The 17088-nt window shown below is 49.1% G+C and overlaps 1 protein-coding gene across 5 annotated transcripts in view; it reads left to right on the top strand.

The window, feature by feature from the left end:
• The window catches only part of tfeb (transcription factor EB), a 25968-nt gene extending 9627 nt beyond the window's left edge, over nt 1–16341 (top strand). For 3 of the 5 annotated variants that reach the window (XM_077003594.1, XM_077003586.1, XM_077003602.1), the window contains 8 exons: nt 5126–5394; nt 8546–8830; nt 9592–9684; nt 12840–12957; nt 13446–13502; nt 14539–14614; nt 15104–15251; nt 15361–16341. In XM_077003594.1, coding sequence (XP_076859709.1) covers nt 5188–5394; nt 8546–8830; nt 9592–9684; nt 12840–12957; nt 13446–13502; nt 14539–14614; nt 15104–15251; nt 15361–15912 — 1536 coding nt within the window. In that variant the 5' untranslated portion in view covers nt 5126–5187 and the 3' untranslated portion in view covers nt 15913–16341. Of the gene's footprint in view, nt 1–2213; nt 2650–5125; nt 5395–8545; nt 8831–9591; nt 9685–12839; nt 12958–13445; nt 13503–14538; nt 14615–15103; nt 15252–15360 lie in introns of those variants that run through there. The other 2 variants (XM_077003567.1, XM_077003577.1) reach the window with 2 other exon arrangements.
• Nucleotides 16342–17088: the final 747 nt, after the last annotated feature.

Below are 17088 nucleotides of genomic sequence, written 5' to 3'. Positions count from 1 at the left end.
CACATGATTTGATTCCAACAGCTCCATCAGGTGTCATGTAGAATGACATTTGGAATGAGGATTACTCAGATGGAGATGGAGAATACTCTGGAACTGAAACCCGTTTTTGGATATTTTCTGTTGCTTTTTGTGTACTCTAGAAAATAAGTGATCCCTTGGTGGTTTAAACTATGGCAATGCAAATTTGGCAATGTAGTTGTATTAACTGTAGCAATGTTGGTAATTACTAATGGTCTGCAAAATCAACAATGGGTTGGCAAAGAATTAGCCATGATGTTTTAGCCAGAACACAAATCTACTTCCCCATTTCTATCTATGCAATTGAAACTGTTTATTTTTTCATTTTTTTGATTATTCTGTTTTTTTTTATTTGTTCCCCCAATCTCACGCCCTAATTTGTCCAGTTCCTTCAGGTAGATCCTGTTACATGACCGCTATCACAACCTTTCTCCAAGGCACATCCAGCCAATCAACACGTCTGTATGTGCTCCAGCAACATCTGGGGCAGAGTAGCATGCTTAGAGGATCCGCCTACCTGCCACAGGAGCTCACAGACACCTGTGATTGGCCAGCACCACCCATAATTCACAGGGGAGAGCGACTGACAGCAGAGCAACAGACAGCTGAGCAACAGACGTTTTCAGTGCCTCAAATAGTCTCTGTGTGGCATGTCTGTCATGAGCTGAATTCCCATGTATTCATGGTAGCATTTGAACTCACTGACTCCTCTTTTCTGTAAGCCCAGATGTTTAGACAAAAATGAAACTGGATGGCTTGCAAAATAGCAGTTCTTTGTTTTGGTCTGTAGACTAATACTTTATAAGACACTGAAAGCAGAAGTCACAAAGATCAGATGCGGAGTGATGTTTATGTTTATTCAGAGGTGAATACTAATAATGAGGTAACTCTGATTACTGTGTCACATGACAGCTGATTCATATGGGGAATTTGAATCATGGGACATATTGGAGATATTAAAAATATTTGACTGGACATTTTAGATATATTCTTCAGAATTCGAGCATGCTTACACCGCTAACACCATATTCATTGGCCAAAATGAAATAGCATTTTCTGATATTATAGTTTACATTTGGCTTAGTCTAATTCCCCCTTCTCATAGTTTCTAGTGTAGGCACAATTTCTATTTTTAACACAGGCCATCTTGAGTGCATGAGCTTGCTGGTTAAATTCTACAGTAAAGATTCGCCCCGTTCAAGTCCTCCATCAGATCTCTTATAGCACACACAGATGAGTGCAGAGTTCAGAGGTCAGAGAGGCACTGCACCAGCCAAGCTCCAGCAAGCTATGACTGATCTGACAAGTCATTTCCAGGACTTGAAGACAGTCCGATTTGATTGGATCTTCTCATACATTTTACTTGATCATATAAATATTATCCAGAACATGAGGCCTTGGCTAGGCCGGGTTTGTTTGCTAGTACACAGTGGTCTTTCGTTCTCCACCACGGGGTTCTGCTTCATGTGAAGTGAAGGAGGAAGGAAAGGAGCTGTGGCTTTGCGTGGTTAAATTTGCAGTTGAGCTGTTTGCCTGCCCCAGGAGGAGGCTTCATTCTGCCCAGGAGGAGGCTTCATTCTGCCCAGGAGGAGGCTTCATTCTGCCCCAGGAGGAGGCTTCATTCTGCCCCAGGAGGAGGCTTCATTCTGCCCCAGGAGGAGGCTTCATTCTGCCCCAGGAGGAGGCTTCATTCTGCCCAGGAGGAGGCTTCATTCTGCCCAGGAGGAGGCTTCATTCTGCCCCAGGAGGAGGCTTCATTCTGCCCCAGGAGGAGGCTTCATTCTGCCCCAGGAGGAGGCTTCATTCTGCCCCAGGAGGAGGCTTCATTCTGCCCAGGAGGAGGCTTCATTCTGCCCAGGAGGAGGCTTCATTCTGCCCAGGAGGAGGCTTCATTCTGCCCCAGGAGGAGGCTTCATTCTGCCCCAGGAGGAGGCTTCATTCTGCCCCAGGAGGAGGCTTCATTCTGCCCCAGGAGGAGGCTTCATTCTGCCCAGGAGGAGGCTTCATTCTGCCTCAGGAGGAGGCTTCATTCTGCCCAGGAGGAGGCTTCATTCTGCCCCAGGAGGAGGCTTCATTCTGCCCCAGGATGAGGCTTCATTCTGCCCCAGGATGAGGCTTCATTCTGCCCAGGAGGAGGCTTCATTCTGCCCCAGGATGAGGCTTCATTCTGCCCAGGAGGAGGCTTCATTCTGCCCCAGGATGAGGCTTCATTCTGCCCAGGAGGAGGCTTCATTCTGGCCCAGGAGGAGGCTTCATTCTGGCCCAGGAGGAGGCTTCATTCTGCCCCAGGAGGAGGCTTCATTCTGGGGCCTCGATATGCCAGTTGCGCATGCCACATAAAAGCCCAAACGGCCTGAATCTGCCCGCCCAGAAACAAACCATTTCCTGGCTACCACCAACATGTCTTCGGGTCACATGTACCCTGACTTCTGTTTAGGGCTGCCTGACACGTCACTGGAACAGGGCGTCCCTGAAAAGAGGAACGGAAAGTGAGGGTGGGATATTTTGGTCCGGCTTGCTTCACTGCTGCGCTAGACAGGATGAGGAGGGGTGAAACTGCGAGGTGTAGGTGGGGAGGAGAGCCGGCCCCTGGGGTCATGCCAGCTCTGCCCACATGCCTGTGGGCAGAAGGTGAGTGACAGGACCCCTGACTTAAGAATAGTAATGTGACCAAGCTTGGTCACATACACCGCAAACTTGTCGAGTTTGTGGGGTGTATCTTGCAGGGTCTACGTGCTGCTGTTAGAAATTATGTCTTTGATCTGAGCGCAGGTTTGCAGTTTCTTGGTGTAGCATCAGATCACGCACTTCGGTACAAAAATATGTTCCTAGATCAGTTTGTTTGTTTTTTTGAAAACTGCTGCTGCCAATTACCAGATTTCGTAAAAATTTATTAGTGTGACCAGATGAGAAAAGCAATGCGTGTGTTTGTGTGTTTGTGTGTGTGTGTGTGTGTGTGTGTGTGTGTGTGTGTGTGTGTGTGTTTGTGTGTTTGTGTGTTTGTGTGTGTGTGTGTGTGTGTGTCACTCTTACCCTCTGCCTGTCCCCTCTCTGGCCCCACCAAGCCAAACAATAAGTGAAGGTGTTATTCATTCTCTCCCTCCTCCATCACTCTCTCTCCCTCCTCCATCACTCTCTCCTTCCTCCCTCACTCTCTCCCCCTCCTCTTTGATGTGGACGTGCTGGGATGTCGTGTCCACTCTAACAATGCCAGACCTTGTGGCCACTGCCGCTGCTCAAGTGCGTTCCTGTCCAGTGTCGGCTGAGCTTGGCATTCCGCATGGGCGGAGCGGGGGAGCGTTGTGCGACAGAGTCTCGTCACACTCGACGACAGCCTGCGAAAGCAAACCACGTCCATGCCAGCCCGGTAGGATGAGCGAAAAAGCAGCGCTGCAGGAACCTCCCAGGCCGTTGCTGATTGGTGGAGGTGTGCTTCACCAATCAGCCTTTGCCTCAACCGTAGACACGTTTGACCAAATGAGCAAACCTTCAGCTATCTATATCTGTACGTCTCTGAATCAGTACGTTTAATATTGTTGGTGCCAAACTGAAAGGTGACTGCTGATAACACCAGGGTGATTGGTTTGTTTCTCGGGCAGCACACATGCTATCATACTGATAAAGATCAAAGTTGGGGCTGTGAGTGTCTGCCAAATGGAGAAAATGCAAAGAACACTTCCTCTAACTCTAAAGCAACTGTTACCAACCTGGGGCAGCCTTCACTTCAGCAACATTACAGATTCAATACCTTGTTTTCTGCTTGCCTGACTCCAGATGGTCCAAGCCTGAAGCTGCTCTGCTGTAAAACCAGGCCAGCTGTGCATCCACTGATCCAGAGCCAGCCGGTTCCGTTATGCCGCTCTGCTGGACTGGAGCCAGATCTCGGCCACCGTGCCGGTCACAAAGCCCAAGAGTGTCCAGTCGCCGGCCGGCACCACAAAGCCGGCAGTGTGTGGCCCGGCCTGCCCCGTCCGCCCGCTGAAACGTACACTGTGGACTAAATGCTGCTTCAGTGCTATCTCAATAGGCGCTGCCTGGCTTATTGTACCTCATGTACAAAGAGCTTTTCTCCATGGCCAACCCTACTCTCTCTGCCCTCCCTGTCTCAACACAACCAGGGATGAAATGCAGACATGACTTAGCCCATCTTAGCCCATCTTAGCCCATCTTAGCCCATCTTTCACTGCACCCTCAGGGAAATACATCCAAGATGCCCCTGCTTCTTCCTTCAACATAGTCCTTTCTGTCCTGGCTCCAGAAAACAGCAAAGTCATGGTGGTTTTCATCGGTTTGCCGCAGCGGGGCTAAAAAGGGGAACTCCTCCCCGCAGGGACTCCCCAGACCCCGGCAGAGACAGGGGAGAAGGGTTTGGGCCTTCCTGGAGGTGGATGGGTATATGGCAGAAGGTTTAGGGGTGTTTCCCACACGGAAAGGCCAGTCACATGAGTGCTAAGAAACACGAGGGCCACATGACTGTCACATGACTTCCCCAATCGGGAGGCTTGTTTTGCTGCTCAGTTTTGGTCCTTATTAATTTGGTGCACTGAGCGCGCACTGTACCACTGGCACAATGAAGAGACCTGCTATTATCTCACCATCCAGCCTGAAAGATCTCTAAACCACACTGGTTAATAAGCCATGCCATTATTTAATGTTGATGTGATGTGACATGATGTGATGGTTTGCTCTGTATGTTTAATAATATAAATCTCATAGATAAATCTATACTAGGGACGTGCCTAAAAAACATTTAATACTCTTTTACCAACCTACACCCTGACCGATCTTCACTAGTTCTCTGACTCTCGCTCTCATAACTCTCATAACGGGCCACTCAATGGAGGTTGGGTTCCCTTTTGAGTCTTGGTCCTCCCGAGGTTTCTTCCTAATCCCCACCATCATAGGGAGTTTTTCCTTGCCACTGTCACTTGCTCATTAGGGATCTGGACCCATACGATTGTAAAGCTGCTTTGTGACAACATGTAAAAAGCGCTATATAAATAAATTTGACTTTGACTAACTCAAGCCTCTCCCAGTATATGCATCCCAGTAGCAGACCCTCTTCTTCCTGGGTGTGTGTTCACTCCTCTCTCTCCACCCCCCCCAGGTCCCCCTCCACCTCTCGGGCTGGACTGTGCAGCGGCTGCCCGGCCCCCGCGCCCCCCAGCCATGGCGTCGCGGATTGGCCTTCGCCAGCAGCTGATGCGGGACCAGATGCAGCAGGAAGAGCAGCGTGAGCGCCAACAGCGCCAGCAGGTGGCGGCAGCGCTACACTACATGCAGCAGCGGACGCCCGGGCCACCAGCGACCTCGCCCGCCATCAACGCGCCCGCGTCCTACCAGACGGCCATGCAGGTGCCCGTGGAGGTGCTGAAGGTAAGGGCCGGGCCGCTGAGAGGTCGATCGGGGGGGTTCCTGGAGTTCAGGTCAACTTGGTTTGTTGTTAACTCACTACAACACTAAGTTGGAGAAAAAGGGTCGATTGTTTTGAGAAGAATGCGGAGGAACAGCAGATAGGTCGCTGCAGCCGGCGGTGTTGTTACGGAGAGATAAAGTCCAGAAAGAAAGGCTGACAGGTGTCTGATGCCAGAGATGTGTCTGCTGTTATCAGCGAGTGGGGGCCTGGCATTCAGGGAGCGTCCGACGCAGTACGCGTGTGTTCAGAATTTGCAGGCCTATCCGACTCCTTCGCACAGTTCCTGTCAGTGCTGTTTGTCGTGGTGTTTCGAGTCACTCCCACAAAGCATGACAAAATGTAGGGGGGAAATTTATCAGTGACGTGTCTAAAGCGTCTCGCCGCTTGGCGCCCTGCTCTGAATCGGTTGCTCGCTGGTGTTGGACGCACTCCAGAGGACTGAGGCGCTCTCTGTTTTAGACATCAGCTGCTGGGATAAAGCAGCACTGATCTGGGCTGCACTCTGGCTGTTCCTCAACTAAAAGTCGTTAGTTGAGTGACAGTTTCCACAGCATGTCGCCTAAACAGAAATGCAGATGCCACTTGGTTTGTATGTAGTTCACATTCCTTAGATTATTAGTGGTGAATGTTGTATGCTATTGTTTGTAGCCTGAATGGAATTTAACATCTGATACTAATCAGCATCAGTTAGAGTGTGTTAACTCCTTCTACATAGACAAAACCTGAGATTGCATCATAGACTCTTATCAACGGGCTACTTGCAGAGTAACTCTGGTTGCCTAAGCAGGGCGACTCCAGTCTTTCTCCTTAGATGACTTTCTGACCCAAGAGGATTCAAGAAAAATCAGGTGTGGAATTCAGGCTTTTCTGATGTAGCTACACAGCTGCAGCTAGATGTCTAAACTGGAGCCATTAGGAAATTTAGAGGAAGCGTACGGAGTGAGTCAACCACATTCCAGCCAGACGCATCCCCTGATAGTGAACCACAGCGGCTTTCTGTCTGGTTTTTGAGCATTTTATTCGTAAATGTTAGCTACTGCAGTCACTCGACTTCCTGGGTGTTCTCGCTCTGCTGTGGTGTGGAGGGAGCGTGTGCCGACGCCCAAGGGCCATTCGTCCAGAACACTGTTACAGGACCTGGGTTTATACTGGTCACTGTGTCTGTTACAGGACCTGGGTTTATACTGGTCACTGTGTCTGTTACAGGACCTGGGTTTATACTGGTCACTGTGTCTGTTACAGGACCTGGGTTTATACTGGTCACTGTGCCTGTTACAGGACCTGGGTTTATACTGGTCACTGTGTCTGTTACAGGACCTGGGTTTATACTGGTCACTGTGTCTGTTACAGGACCTGGGTTTATACTGGTCACTGTGCCTGTTACAGGACCTGGGTTTATACTGGTCACTGTGCCTGTTACAGGACCTGGGTTTATACTGGTCACTGTGTCTGTTACAGGACCTGGGTTTAAACTGGTCACTGTGTCTGTTACAGGACCTGGGTTTATACTGGTCACTGTGTCTGTTACAGGACCTGTGTTTATACTGGTCACTGTGCCACACCTGAGCACTGTACTGATGAATATGAGATTTTTTCCCTTTCTGTTTGCAGCAGAGATTACATGGTCAAAGGCTCAATTGGCTTAGCAGAACTGAGAGTGGAAGTGCCTTCATGATGTAATCCTGCTAATGCCCGAGCGTGTTTTAGTTTCAGAACACAGACAGGGGAGTCACTGTAGGAGAGGTGGGCTGTTCAGGCCTGGAACATGGGGTCTCATCTGGTTAAACACCAGCACAAACATACACACACATGCACAGAATTGTAATCTTATCCCAATTTTCACCTGTTAAATAACACATGGGTCATATACAGTTCATTTATGACAACATATGACAGTGATAAGCAGGGGTGTGTGACTGCTGGATTTGAAATGCGAGTCTGGGGCTAGTGTCACACCCAGCATCTCACCTCTCAGCAGCTGCCAGGGGGATTTTGGGAACTTGCAGAGACTCTGTCTGCCCTGTCAGCATTATAGAAGTGCCTGAGGCAATGTCTGGGTCAGAGGTCACAGCGTGAGGCTTCGGTCCGTTCCTAGGGCAGAAAACAGACCCTTTGTGTTCTTAGGCTACAGCTGGTTTGTCATTACCATACATTTAAGTTTAACTGATGTTCTGTTTTATGATGTTAAAGTGTTTTGAGTTCTTCTAATCCTAATCCCTAATCCAGGGGTGTCAAACTCAATTGCACTGGGGCCAAAACTTAAGTCACAGGCCGAACTTCTTTAACTCTTCTACTCGCTGTAGCTTCTGGTCTGCATTCAGGTTTTTCACCTTATCCTGATGTTTTTTCTCAAAGTGCCATCTTAGATTGAACTAATTAATTACATTTACATTTACGGCATTTAGCAGACGCTCTTATCCAGAGCGACTTACAAAGTGCTTTACAACCACATTACAACCACATTAGCTCCACAAATCAGACACACAAGTTTACCGGAAATGTCAATAAACATATTGTGACAAAGGGAAATTACTCATTTTAACTGTGTATTGAACTCACCATGATAAGAACTCTTTTAAACAAAACAACAGTATCAGGAAAAAGAGAAAACTGGTTTACAGTAAAAACACACCGACTCCTCAAACCCAGCCAGCAATCACCATAACGGACTTGGAAGTTGGAACCCATTAGCATTCTGGGCAACTTGAATGCTCCGCCCCTAATTACCAACTGTAGCACTATGAACATGACGCCACAAGATACTCAGCCTCAGATACTCAGATACTCAAGAGTCTTTAAAGGCTCTGTTTTCAGAATCACCGTTTCTTTTCGCCATTGTTAAGGGGCTTTGATGTTACAATAGTGTTGCAGACATTAACAGACGTTTGACTTGAATGATGCGGAAATGTTCCCAGTATCATAAATGTATCATTCGGCAAGGCATCTGATGTCATCGGGCCATAATAATAATAATAACAACAGATCAATGCAAAATTATCTCGCGGGCCGGATATAATTGTATTACGGGCCGGATATGGCCCGTGGACCTTGAGTTTGACACCTATGCCCTAATCTGTTCTCCCATTCTTCACACCTCACCCCTCCCGACAGGTGCAGACTCACCTGGAGAACCCCACCGACTACCACATCCGCCAGTCGCAGCGACAGCAGGTGAAGGAGTACCTGTCCACCACCTTCGCCACCAAGCAGGCGGTGCATGCAGTGGCGGGGGTGGTGCACCCGTCTCCGCCCAACATGGCGCAGAGCCAGCCCGCCGCCCTGCCCCCCCTGCCCTCTCCCCGCACGCGCCCGGAGCAGCTCATCACCTCGGCGGGGAACAGCGCCCCCAACAGTCCCATGGCCACTCTCAACATCAGCTGCAGCCATGAGAAAGAGGTAGAGGCAGCCGGGCTGTGAGTTTGGATGCGTTACGATTCTTTGTTCCTCCACGTCGTTTTCCCACGACACGGCAGCGCGTGGACATGTGTGTGGACGGTCCAGCTACAGCCCCCATCACTCGGTCTTATCAGAGCAACAGAACCTTCCCCCTCTGCTTCTGCACATGTCTTTGGTTCTCAATATTCCAAAGTTCATTGAACACTGTGAGCAAACTCAACACCTCCCCCCTGTCTCTCACCCATGGTGCAGTATGGGTATTTTTTATGCCACCCGGAGGTCAGACGGTTAACTTGCCAAACTCTATAGCTATTGGAGCTTAAGTGGTCAATTATAGCTATGGTGGTGTAATTAGAGATTAAAGAGTGACAGAAGGGGGAGAAGACAGTGGAAAGACCTTTAGAACTTTAGAACTTTGTAGACTTTGGTCTTTCTCCACATCTTCTGGCATTTATGTACATGGTAGAATGAGCTGATTGCATGGCCATGCTAAACTAACAGCATCTGAAGAGATATACTGTAGGTTTGTGAGCACCACACTTTCCTCATTAGTACTTCATGTCTAGAGAATTAGTCAAGTTTAAAATGGCCTAACGTTTAAACAAGGGGTCAAAATTAAAATTACATTTAAAATGTAAAAATTAAGCAATGATCAAAGATTCTTTTTAATTGGAATTTTGTGTTGACTAACTGGTCTTAATGTAACTTATTACCAAGATTATAAACAACATTTCTTGAACTGTTTTTTTTTCTTCTTGAAGATGGAGGACGTTATTGATGACATCATCAGCATGCAGTCCAGCTATGATGACATACAGAATTATGTTGACTCTGTGGTACAAATGCCAAACACAGTAAGTAGCACCGTTCACCTTGATACACACTCCGATACACACCCTGATACACACTCGATACACATTCTGATACACACTCGATCGTTTTGGCATTCTCAAACTTTTTAAGATCAAGAATCATCCAAATAACTAAATCATATAAAGAAAGTGGAAAGTGACAGAGAAAGCTGTGATTGGTGGGCACACACTACAGGCCTGTCTGGCTGTTTCTCAATAGGTCTATTTTAGACTCTTCCAGCCCCCCTACTGTGAGTCAGAGGAGCAATTATGCAAAGTCATTTGTTGACAAGTTGCTATCAGGCTTACAGGAAAGAAAAGCAGCTTTGTTGATCATCAAAAATACCCCCCCAGCCCCCCCACACGCCCCCCCCAGGACTGCAGTGCTGCCCTGTTTTTGCTGCTATATGAGACCTTCAAAACAACTTATTCCTATTCATACCAGGGGCTTTCTGCCTATGGGTATTTTCTCCCCATGGTACAATGAAAAACTGAGGATGTGTGGTGAAATTAAAGCAGCCGTCGGCCTCCCCCGTGTGCCTGGAGGAACCGGGAGGAGTTGTTATTAAGCATTTAACGTATTTAATCACTGCGATTATTTGTGTGATGCACCCGAGGCTTCCGGCGCCACTGTGTTTGTTCAGAGTCATCCTGCTCGTTCCTCTCTGGATTTTAAAACACCTGCTCAACATTAACAATTAAGCCGCAGCTGGTTAGAGTTCAACTTGTTTACAAGGCTTTTGGTTGGGTTTAGGGTTTAGGGAGGTGGAGACCGGAGGGTGGAGACGATTGGAGATGTGGGGAGGGGGTGTGGAAGGAGAGAAAACAGGGCTGAAAGTCCAGATGGGGGAAAGTTCAGCATTTAGTGCAGGGAGAAGGTTGAAGAGGGCCAGTTTTGGTGCAGCTGGGGTTTATACGCTCCGAAGAGACGGACTGAGGGGCATAGCACAGCGAGTCTGTCGATCAGCATGAAGGATGCAAACAAAACCTACGCCATCGTGGAGGTGATAGACGGCGAGAAGATTCAGCTGGTAAGGTCTCTTCACCCCCCCCCCCTCCGCCCAGTGAGGGAGAGGACAGAGGGTTCGTTTTCTTGTAGTCCCCCGGTTCCGATTCCCAGAGTGCCATGGGCCCAGACTGCAGAGGGAGGGAGGGAGAGAACTTCAGTTTCTCAAGTTGCATCATACCAGGCCAAGCCCCAGCCAGAGCTGCAGTGTACTGGCCGGGAGGGTGTCCAGGGACAGGGTCTGTGGGACAGCGTCCAGGGAGTGTGTCCAGGTTTGTGACCAGCGCACGTTGTGGGCACTGGATGCTTGGCGGCAGTGTCTTCTGTTGCGATGCCCATGGCCTTTTGCTTGGCTGACGGTGTGTTTTAAACGTGCTGTGAGATGACATTCCACTCTTCTAGCCTGTTTACTGAACTGTGGCCTGTCTGCCGGGATAACCTGAGCTACACGGTGTGCATTGATTAGAAATTGACAGGCTTTTCTCATCATGGTCCTCAAGTTGTTTCCTGTTCCAAGGACTGATCTTTGCTCTAAGACACAACATGAGATTAATGTTCTGTTTCAGTACAGATGGTGATACTTTGATACTTTTGTTGTGTGTACATTTGTGTGTGTACATGTGTATGCTTATATTTCTTTGTGTGTGTGTGTGTGTGTGTGTGTGTGTGGTGGAGTAGGTGTTAAAGAGGTGTGTTCTTATGCTATCACTGGCTATGACCAGATTTTAGATTAACAGATTTTATTCCAATAGTTTTTAAGATGTACAAACTCAGTTTATTAAGGTTATCAAGGGTACAAGTTGAGTGCATGTTGCAACCATTGGCCCTAGGTTTTCATTTCTAGCATCACTGTGTGTGTGTGTGTGTGTGTGTGTGTGTGTGTGTGTGTGTGTGTCTGTGTGTGTGTGTGTGTGTGTGTGATGGGTGAGGAGCTTCTGAGAGTAGTTTGATGCCTGTGACTGCAAAATGAATTAGAGGCAGCTTGGGCAAATAGGCTGCTCTGTCCTGATCTCCCTGATTTAAAGGCCAAAGCCCTTCACCCAGCCAGCTCCCACACCAGTGCCGTGGCAGTGGCTGCTATATCACTGAGCCACACGCAGATGTCGTTCTGATCACGCTGATCATTCATCTAGCAGCAAGGCTCCTAGATGAATACGTGGTGGAGACGTCCCCCCGGGGAGCATCAGTCAAAGGGGTCGGCGGGCGAGTGAAGGTCTTCTTCTGCGGCTTTGGCATCGTTCCAGCCTTTGCGTCCGATCTCCTGCGGAGCCGGAAGTGCAGTTGGAGGGGGCGCACTGTTCTCCTGACGCTCACTCTACTCTACGCCTCTGTTTGTTTGGCTCTACGCTCCCCGGTAGCTTCGCACGATAAGCTATCTGAGGACGGCGATAGCAGAGTTATCGGTGCGGATCCGTTACTCACTGCGTAGACACGCATGATTACATGATGTCGCTATGAAGGAATGAAAAGATGTGGCGTGTATAAACCAATAAAGACGATAAGAGGGAGCTGCAGTGGTAAATCATTCCTCTGGCCTCCGGAGCAAGAAGTGTGATGTTTGACTTTTTTATCTGCGTGGTATCTGTCGCTTTTATGATGTAGCACTAAAGCTGTGCTGAATATTGCTTCATAAAAGAACCAGTTACAACACAAAAAATTGGTTCAAAATCTTCTTTCAGGGGCAGCAGTAGGCTATTGGCTCCCCCAAGGAATCAGGTTGTTGGCCAACATGTTTCTAATTTGGTCCTCGTAAGTCACCGTATGGACCATGTTTTTTGCACCAAAACAACCGCCAACATCCCCTGAGACAAGCCATAAAAAAAACACTGCACACCTGGTCCAGGTGTATGGGTGGCTGGCGTACACCAAAATGTGGACCAACCGGTGGGTCGTGAGGACAGGATTGACAAACGTCTAGCATACATGCTCACTTGTATGCTAGACGTAGATTTGGTTCACTAAAAATGTGGTTCACATCCGTTCAGGGTAACTTGAGACTTTGCAGGCAGCTGTGGCAGGCAAATTGTAAAGGTTTGAAAAGATCTCACAACGTCTTTGTGAGACTCTGAAGCTTTGATAGAAGCTCCTCATGTGCCTGAGTGTTCTCATTCTGACTCCTGCATCTCTATTTCTGTGTCCCTGTGTCCCCCAGCTCCCTCTGTCCAGCAGCCACCTGGACGTGTACTCAGGGCCGGGCATGGCCGGACCCGCCATCGCCATGACCAGCAACTCCTGCCCTGCCAACCTGGCCATCAAGCGAGAGCTGTCAGGTAGGACCAAACCCAGCTGCTGAGCCTGCCAAGGCCCTGCACTTAAGAACTCTGGGTAGTGTAGTCTCTGACATGTACCATACATAAGGCATGTAATAAGGATTCCTAAACAAGAACATGGCTTTCAAATCTTTAAAAACTGTTTTAAACTAAAAAAAAACAAATAGCAGTTAAAAGTGATAGATGCCTTTTAATAAGGTTGTTATTGTCACTTAAGAGTCCTGTTTATATGTCCTGTTTATACAATAGTAAAGGATCCTTCCTTGGAAATATAAAGGCAGAATGATGTGTGGGTTATATAACCTTGAAGGGTGAACCTTAAGAAACTTTTTAACCTCTGCAGAGTGATTTTACTGCGGCCAGACCTCATCACCATGGGGGAAAAATCGTGTCATAAAGCCCAAGGCTCGACAGAGGCGTTTTACACTCACTAAGTGCTGTCTGCTGTCTCAGCAGCCTTGACTGATTACTGTTTGTTTTTCCTCAAGATGCAGAGGCCCGTGCTATGGCCAAGGAGAGACAGAAGAAAGATAACCACAACCTGAGTGAGTTTTACACTTTCACTAACCCCCTCCATCCGCACCAGGTTTATAACCTCTCCTGAGTTAAAAGTACATGACACTTGTGCCCTGGTATTGACACCCCGCCAACCCCCTACCACCTCTGGGAGAATTCAGCTGACTGCAGGCAACACTCTGGTGTATGGTTAACCTGGACCTGTTCCACTGCACTGGCATTAAAATGTAATTGCCTGTGACAATTTGCAAGTGGTGAATGGGTACAATAAGCAAGAGGAATGTTGCAGCTCTGTTGGTGAGGTTGGCTCGCTCCCAGACAAATCAGTATCGCACTGCTATATAGTGTCATATTTGTTGCGTTGTAAAATGCTTGATTGCAAACACAGTGATTATAGCACCAGGGCATAAAAGACGACAGAGGCACTGACACTGAACTGCTAGGTGGACCCCTCACGGGAGGGAGGGACGGTGGGTCAGACAGCACTTATCCCTGTGGCCCAGTGCTCTGTCCTAGTGTAAACCCATCGGGTGGCAGCTCACGTCCGTACTGCTGCGTGCCCTTCTGTGGCTTCTCACGTGAGATTTAAAACACTTGATGCACACCTACAGAGCCAAGAGTGGATCATCCCCTCCACACATAATGGCAACGGTCACAGCCAGATCTGAACCGATCTGAACCTACAGAACGGCCAACCTCATATATGGCCCGGCTCGACACAGTGCTTCACGCCTCACTGGAGAGAAGCATGGAGACTCCTCCCTGTCCTGCTCCCAGATGGTGGAACCAACTTCCACTGGCTCTCTGGACAGCATAGTCCACTGAGGACCCATCTATCTGTATTTAAATGACCACTAATCCTGCACCTATGGGAATGTCGTGTTGCACTACTGCTGAACCATCTTGTGGGTGCATGGTATTGCAATTATATTAATTTTAAGTATCTGCATTGACTGCCATTTCTAATAGTATCCTAGTTCGATGGTAAGAGCGTCTGCCCGGTGCCGTAGTCGTAGACGTGCTACATCGTCTGACTCTGCCGTGTTCCCGTCTTTTCCTTTCTAGTTGAACGGAGAAGGAGGTTCAACATCAACGACCGCATCAAGGAACTAGGAACCATGATACCCAAAACGAACGACCTGTGAGTGCGCGTGGAACCCGCCACCACCAGAACATCTTGTACCATAGTAACGTTTAGCCAAACTGTACAAATTAAGAATACCATTTACTCTGATCGTATTTGTGCCCTTGAATTTGGTGTGTCAGGCATCAGTGTATTATATTCTTCTCAAAACAATGCAAGCAAGGCACGTTTGTAGATTATTTGGCCAGGGTGAAGAACACAAATATAGTTTCACTTCATTTAGAGTTCCCAAATTAAATGCCTTATAAAAGATTCATAACACATCGCTTGCTCATAAATCCTTGTCTATGTAAGCATTTGTAACTGTCTAAGGAAGACTGATAAACCAGCAGCGTATGTTGTAAATGTTTTATGAAGCCCTTGACCGGGGCCCTTAAACGAAGGTCCTGTGTAGACCTGGATGGTGCTGCGTGTTCAGCTTCATCCCGCAGTCCTGCTGTACCCGACACCTCCAGTAGCCGACGTCTTCCTCGCTCTCTCTGGCAGGGATGTGCGCTGGAACAAGGGCACCATCCTGAGGGCGTCGGTGGACTACATTAAACGCATGCAGAAGGACATCCAGAAGACCAGGGAGGTGGAGAACAACTTCAAGAGGATGGAGGTGGCCAACAAACAGATGTGGCTACGTATCCAGGTAGGACGGGAACCAAACACGAGGCCGCGTCAGCCGCACCATGCTGTGTACGTCTCACGTGAACGTGTGTGTGTGTGTGTGTGTGTGTGTGTGTGTGTGTGGCCTTCAGGAGTTGGAGATGCAAGCCCGGATGCACGGCCTCCCCAACACCTCTCCCTCGGGCCTCAACAACATGGAGCTAATGAACCCGTTTGTGAAGCAGGAGGGCAGCCCCGAGGAGAACCACATCAGCCCCCACCCGCCCCACCTCCCCATGCACCACCACCTGCACCACCAGCAGCAGCCGCCGCACGCCGCCCAGCCGCAGCACCGAGGCCTGCCCCCCCTCCCACAGCACATGCACCCCCACCCCCCGCCGCAGTACGCCCCCATGGGCGGCCCCCAGCCCTTTGACTACACCCAGTCGCTGGACATGTGCGACGGTGGGGCCCCCGCCTACGTGGACGGGATGGGGTGTCTGGCAGACGCGGGCTCCATGGGTGGAGGAGGTGGGGGCTGCATGCCCCACGTGGGGAAGAAGAGCGAGATGGGGTTCCTGATGATGGATGACGCCCTGTCACCACTAGGGTGCGACCCGCTGCTCTCTGCCATGTCCCCAGAAGCGTCCGTGGACAGCAGCCGGAGAAGCAGCTTCAGCATAGACGACTCAGACATACTGTGACCTGTAAACACACACACACACGTACAAAATCTTTCTATGTACATGCACACACACACACACACACACACACACACACACACACACACACACACACACACACACACACACAAATTAGGCCAAATGCACTCTGTGTCTGCTTTGCACTCCTCTAGTCAGATGTTTGAATAGACATGTGTGTGTGTGTGTGTGCGCATGTGTGCTACTGGAAGGCCAGACCCCGCACTCCTTCGTATGTTTGGACCTAAGCACACACACACACACACACACACACACACACACACACACACACACACACACACACACACACACACACACACATCATATATACACAACAGCAATGCACTCCTAAAAACCTACACACACACACACACACACACACACACACACACACACATACGCAGCCAATTTACAGGGTCTTCACCCCTCCAAGATGTGACACCGCCAGTATTGCCAGTGAGAGTCCCCTCTGTGTGTAGGAGACTCAGACCAGGGGTCAGCCGCGTGTAGCTCTGCTCCCACACCACTTGCTAGAGCCGTGGGCTGTGGGACATGTAGTCTTGCACCCGCAGGAGAGGGAGGAGTGGTTGTGTAAGGTACTGTAGGTACGGTGTGTAGCAGGAGCCGGTCACTCGGGCACCACGGGCCACAGGCCAGAATCCTTCAGAACGGAGCGGTACAGCATTAAGACCTCGGTGGACCTGGTGTCAGCATTAATGCCATACGTTTACTGGTAGCACAGATGATAGCATGGAGACGTGGCTGTTCTTTAGTGTCTGACCTGAGACAGGCCTGGGTCGGGACAGAGACAGGCCTGGCTCAGGACACCTACCTATGAAGACTGCAGATGTCTGCTCTCAGGAAGTGCCTCCCGGCCAAAGCCAGTACATACTCTGTGAGCGTCTGAAGTGCGTACTCCAGAGCTAGACTGCTTCTGAAGTGTACTGTAATAACAGATTGTTTCTGAAGTGCATACTCTAGGGCTAGCTTGCGTCTGAAGTGTGTATTGCGTGCTAGCATGGGGCTGTGACGTAGCCTGGACCTGTAGGCACAGCGTACTGCACCCCCTCTCCACCCTCGGTGCCTCTCAGAGAGCATGGATCAAACGTGCAGTGTGATCCAGTTCTGAAGTACACAGAAAACAGGCAGTATCATATTAAGGTGTATATATAATCCTTC

This window comes from Brachyhypopomus gauderio, chromosome 1 (assembly GCF_052324685.1).
Source record: "Brachyhypopomus gauderio isolate BG-103 chromosome 1, BGAUD_0.2, whole genome shotgun sequence".
Classification (NCBI taxonomy): Eukaryota; Metazoa; Chordata; class Actinopteri; order Gymnotiformes; family Hypopomidae; genus Brachyhypopomus; species Brachyhypopomus gauderio.
This window is presented reverse-complemented; position numbering and strand designations above follow the sequence as displayed.